Below are 6,053 nucleotides of genomic sequence, written 5' to 3'. Positions count from 1 at the left end.
TACAGATCCCAGGCTATTCATGCTGTGCTCTCGTTAGAGGTGAAGACATACCGCCCTCTGCTGGAGGAGATTATATTCCAGAATCAGACCCAATGCATTTCTTGGCCTGCGCTGATGACACAGCGAAATGTAAGGAAGAACTAACTGGATTACAATGGGTCAGTTCTCTAGCTCTGACAGTAGTACACAGTGTCAGGGTGTCGCCCTTTGTGGGGGTTAAAGTTGAAACCAAGATGTGGTGTGCAGTGGTCCTCTCCGATCCCCTCCAGAGGTGACCCATGAGCAGGAGAAACCAGACTCTTCCTTCGAGGCCACCCGGTGCTTCTCTGAGGATATCACCCCAGGAGCGTCCAGTGGTGGGTCACCAACCTTATCTACAGTCCAGCGGTGACGACATGATTTCAACCAAACGCATTTCACATGTTGCTTTTTTTAGTTTGACCACCTAATGTGACCCAACATTTTAATATGCCATTCAACCTTTTCTCTTCACCCCCTCTTCCAATCCTTGACTCCAAGTGGAAGAGGAAGAGGGATGATGGCGTTCTCAGCCTCAAGACTGAGAAAGTTACACACTTGGATAAAACAGTTATGGTTCAAGAGTGTCCCCTTGTGTTGTACAATGTCTCATCTAAATTATAATGCCATAGGCCACAAAATATGCTGTTCCTGTAGATTACTTTTGCAAATTGACTTTTAATCCTAACTCAGTCAAAGCACTGTTAGCCAAGATACCAGCGTTATGGTCAATTCCTTTCAAATTAAGTTAATTCAGGAAGATGACTGAAATTCCAATTCTCTCTTAGCCTCTTATAAGAAAACATTTTGGAATTTTAGTTTAATTCTTGAATTGACTCAACAGTAATTGACTTCTGCTTACTGGGAAGAAATCTCAGAGATGGATCTTGCAGAGCTGGTCTTGCAAATGCAGTTTCCTTTCCGATCTCTACAGACACAGACACTTAGGCCGTCATATCTCTCCAGGGCTGGAGCCATGGTATGGCCTCTGCAGGTGCAATCTTTGTTCATATCTCTACAGGCCCAGACACTTTGGCCATCAAATCTCTTCGGGGCTGGTGATGGAGCAGGGGTATGGCCTCTGCAGGTGCAATCTTTGTTCATATCTCTACAGGCCCAGACACTTGGGCCATCAAATTGAATTTGGGCTGATGATGGAGCAGGGGTATGGCCTCTGCAGGGGAACTCTCCATTCATATCTTTACAGGCCCAGACACTTTGGCCATCATATCTCTTTGGGGCTGGTGATGGAGCAGGGGTATGGTCTCTGCAGGTGCAGTCTCCATTCATATCTCTACAGGCCCAGACACTTAGGCCATCAAATTGAATTGGGGCTGATGATGGAGCAAGGGTATGGCCTCTGCAGGTGAACTCTCCATTCATATCTTTACAGGCCCAGACACTTGGGCCATCAAATTGAATTAGGGCTGGTGATGGAGCAGTGGTATGGCCTCTGCAGGTGCAGTCTCCATTCTCATTTCTACAGGCCCAGACACTTTGGCCATCATATCTCTTCGGGGCTGGGGATGGAGCAGTGGTATGGCCTCTGCAGGTGCAATCTCCGTTCATATCTCTACAGGCCCAGACACTTGGGCCATCAAATTGAATTGGGGCTGATGATGGAGCAAGGGTATGGCCTCTGCAGGTGAACTCTCCATTCATATCTTTACAGGCCCAGACACTTGGGCCATCAAATTGAATTAGGGCTGGTGATGGAGCAGTGGTATGGCCTCTGCAGGTGCAGTCTCCATTCTCATTTCTACAGGCCCAGACACTTTGGCCATCATATCTCTTCGGGGCTGGGGATGGAGCAGTGGTATGGCCTCTGCAGGTGCAATCTCCGTTCATATCTCTACAGGCCCAGACACTTGGGCCATCAAATTGAATTAGGGCTGGTGATGGAGCAGGGGTATGGCCTCTACAGGTGCAGTCTCCATTCCCATCTCTACAGGCCCAGACACTTAGACCGTCATATCTCTTCAGGGCTGGGGATGGAGCCATGGTATGGTCTCTGCAGGTGCAATCTCCGTTCATATCTCTACAGGCCCAGGCACTTAGGCCATCATATCTCTCCGGGGCTGGGGATGGAGCAGTGGTATGGCCTCTACAGGTGCAGTCTCCATTCCCATCTCTACAGGCCCAGACACTTAGACTGTCATATCTCTTCAGGGCTGGGGATGGAGCCGTGGTATGGTCTCTGCAGGTGCAGTCTCCATTCCCATCTCTACAGACCCAGACACTTAGGCCATCATATCTCTTCGGGGCTGGTGATGGAGCAGGGGTATGGTCTCTGCAGGTGCAGTCTTCATTATGATCTCCGCAGGACCAGACATCTGGGCCATCATTTGTCTGAGCTGGGGTCAGAAGTTCCACAACATGAGTCCCACTCACTGAGAACCTTACCATTGGTACAAATGGGTACCGTACGTCCATCTGGAACACAGAATATCACAGTGTGGTGAGTAATAGAGCCAAATGTATTTTTGTACTGTTTAGATGCACAGATTGGACTGGGGACTGTAGGCGTTTAATAAAAACAGTCACTCACACATCTCGGAAGGTTTAGGAGGTGAGACTCAGAACACCCAGATTCAGGGATTTGAATGTTCTGTGAAACATGAAGTATACATCATAAGCACAAAACCATTTCATTCGTTATAATTAACTGACCGATTGACGGATGATTTGTCTCTCACCTTGTTCCGCGGGGAATTGATAAGCTTCCCCTCCTCCTTTAGATGAATCCCTTCCTCCATCAGACTCTTCCCTTTCTTCAACAGGATCTCTTCTTCCATTCGTTTCTGCAGTTCTTCTAATCACAGTCTCTCCGTTCTGATCTCCTCCACTTGTTGTTTTATTGATTGCATATTTAGCTATTGATTAATCTACAAGAACACAATTGTAATATAAACACATTTTAAGCATTAGAATGATGCATTCTAAGACCATGTAACAATAGTAGAATAGCAACAGTATCCCAGTAGTCTCCAAAAGCATTCACAGATTCTATCTGGCTAAGGTTGTATGAATCTTGTGTGATTGATTAAATAAAGCACAACCCCAAATGTGAATCCAATACATTGAATGATCTCTAGATATTCCTAAAATGCCCACAATGACAGATGGAGGGAGTGAAACGGTGAAAAAGAGTTGGGCTGCTTGAATCTGCTTCCTTTAACTGAAATTACAATCACTATACCTTCTTTTAGACGGTATAGATAGATAATTATTTATTTCCTACCATGTTCTATAAAATACATTTCTACCAGAGAAGTGTTACTTCTGTAACATAACATCCTGCTGTACAACCCCTTCAACCCTTTTGTTTTCTTTAAAACATTCTTACATATACCTCCACTCCACACAAATTGTGATGCCTGAAGTTACCTGATGTTTGTATTGACTGTTTAAGATTACATGATTATAGTTGCTATTGGCAACATGACCTCTGAGAGGAAGGAACCATTTTACATTACATTTTGAAATTGTGAAAAACCTTTTCAATCTCATCTACTAGCCAAAATCCAAATTGATGACTAGAAAGAACGGGTCCAGTCCTTTGACCAATATGAATAAATGTCAAGCTAGCTCACAAAATATCTGATCAGTCAGTTTTACACAAACAACATAAACAACAAAACAATTATTTAACAATTACCTAATTAAGATATACATGTGATATACGACAAAGGTGTTTCTTAATTAGTCTAACTAATAAACTATCCAACAATGAAACAATATCGGGCAACAACCTTACCTCAACTGTCTTCAAATCCCTTCCTTAACTCACTGAAATCCAAATAGTGCGCACCTCTGCTTTACGTATAAAGATGATGCATTCTAATCTGTGTCACAATAAAGCATAAGAACAATATCCATGGAAACAATTCAAGCCTCACGAGTTCTCAGAATGTTTGGATTCTTGGTAGAGTTGACATTTGGAATGAGGTTGGTTAATTCCAAGGACTGGGATGGAAATTCCAGGGACTGGAATGGAATACAAATAAAAATAATAACAATTGTATTTGTAAAGGGCTTTCCTTACAACAAATGTGCTGAATAAAATAGTAAGAAGTATAATAACTTCTAGTTGCATCTTCCCTTTATCAGTTATTTATTTGCCACTCCTGTACACATTGTCTGAACACTCCAAAAGGTGGTATTTCTCCATTCTTCTTAGTTTTTACCATTGCTCTATATACCCTCAGACTGCTGTTGGTTTTAGATTTTGTTTCAGTGTAACTGCTTGTAAGTTGTCTGTACAATAGGCAGGAATTCAAGTGTCCCATACAATTTCAGCTAATTACAAAGTAGAGAATAAAAAAATCCCGTGCCACATTTTAGCAATGTCCCATTTGACCCCAGTGTTCTAACAGACATGCACCAGTGAAGCAAATAATATAAGTGTGAAATCCATATCATTCTGTCATTACAGGTGGAGGCAGACCACTCTCTGCTGGAGAAGAGAACATTCCAGAAACAGACCCAATTCCCTGTGTATGTCGGACCACACCATCGCCACGGTGGAAAAAATAGAGAAGGTCTTATTGGATAACGTCTGTGCGGTTCAGCGAGCCCTCCTTGTTGTTAGGGATGCAAAAATGGAGTGAGACGTTGTCACATGAAGGTGGTTTGTGAAGGCCTTTGGGGAGATTTCTCTGTGATATGCCGTTGCTGTGCTGCTCTGATGACACTGGGCGTGAAGGGGGGTGGGGTGGGGTGGGGGGGGGGGCAGAGTCCGTATCTGGCAATTATTAATCCATTAAAAACGCTTTAATAATGGATTCGGTTGAATGGGTCTTGTTGTAACTGGTCTGTCTTTTTACTGCAGTTATTATGTAATACAGTTGATCCCAGAATGTCGTGTACCGCAGAAAGGTCATCAGAATGTCAAACACTCAGTATTTTAAGGAGCTCTGTTGTTAAAATTACAAATTGGGCTGTCTATTAAATGACTACTCTGGCTTTCTGTTTCTTTACACTATTCTCCCCAGTGCCTGTGTGCATTGTAAGGTAGTTCAGACGTAATGATTATTTGATTAGCATCGTGCTTAAGCCAAACAATGACCCCGAAACATTTGTCTGTTTTTACCATGAACCTGGCTGGTGAGGCTAGATAAGGATTCTTTCATTGACAGAGACTAGGGTCCATGTTTCCTAAGTCCTTAATGTTTTACATAACAAGGTTCCTCTCTACTATGTAGCTAAGCTGGGGAGATATTGAGAGAGAGAGAGAGAGAGAGAGAGAGAGAGAAAAGTGAGAGGGAAAACACCCTGTTATGGAGAAACTCTCTTATCAGCACCCCTTTGAACTTCAGTCACTAGATCACGTCACAAACCCTCCCACTTCGTTCAACTCAGCATTTTTAACAGAAGGTAAACTCTTTCCATCAATCTGAAATCCCATTTGAACTTTTCTGGGACGTTAGCCCATTCAAAGACGCTCTCATACATAGGTCCCTAAGAAAAAATACAACATTTCGCATAGTGACAATTTATTGTGGAGAATTAATGTAGCTGCTAGCCTGGGCAAACCAATGAAAACGTGCTGGGTTGGTGCAGCCTGTTTAAGCCAGTGCAAGATGCTAAAAATGCTTTTCCTTTTTTTTTTTTTTTTTTTATCTTCTGCCAGATCTCCCCTGGTTTGTCCTAATCACATCAGAAAGAGCAGCGGCCGTTTTGACAGCATTAACTGCCGTGCATCTGGTTGTTAGCCAAATCACTCTCGGACTCCATGCCCGTCACCCTCACTCCTAACTCCTATTGGATGAGAGATGAGACGAGCCTCTCCCTTTATGACTGGGGCCCTGCAGTGTTGCTGGTGTTATGGGTAGAAGTCTCTGTGTGACTTGATAACACCCAGCTAACCCATCCTCACCAACTTCATGCTACTGATATGTCTGGTTTTAATGTCGGTCTACATAAATGTGAAAATGTGTCCTGTGTTCCCGTTAAGAACGTGGTAGTTAAGAATGGGTTTTTAACAACACGGAGTGTTGAAATAACCATAGACGTTTTTTTGGGGGGGGGGGGCT

At 43.4% G+C, this 6,053-nt stretch overlaps 1 protein-coding gene across 1 annotated transcript; it reads right to left on the bottom strand.

Annotated features, from left to right (window-relative positions):
* Window positions 1-1,243: 1,243 nt before the first annotated feature.
* Window positions 1,244-4,704, bottom strand: LOC105020956. Its single transcript, XM_034290915.1, has 5 exons — window positions 3,776-4,704; window positions 2,715-2,903; window positions 2,567-2,626; window positions 1,513-2,451; window positions 1,244-1,312 (listed from the first exon to the last, which is right to left on the bottom strand). The coding sequence occupies exons 2-5, from the start codon at window positions 2,811-2,813 to the stop codon at window positions 1,244-1,246; spliced, it is 1,167 nt and encodes a 388-aa protein (XP_034146806.1). The 5' UTR covers window positions 2,814-2,903; window positions 3,776-4,704.
* Window positions 4,705-6,053: the final 1,349 nt, after the last annotated feature.

The sequence above is a fragment of the Esox lucius genome, chromosome 25 (assembly GCF_011004845.1).
Source record: "Esox lucius isolate fEsoLuc1 chromosome 25, fEsoLuc1.pri, whole genome shotgun sequence".
NCBI lineage: Eukaryota > Metazoa > Chordata > Actinopteri > Esociformes > Esocidae > Esox > Esox lucius.
The sequence above is the reverse complement of the archived record's forward strand: the minus strand, read 5'-3'. Positions and strand labels throughout refer to the sequence as shown.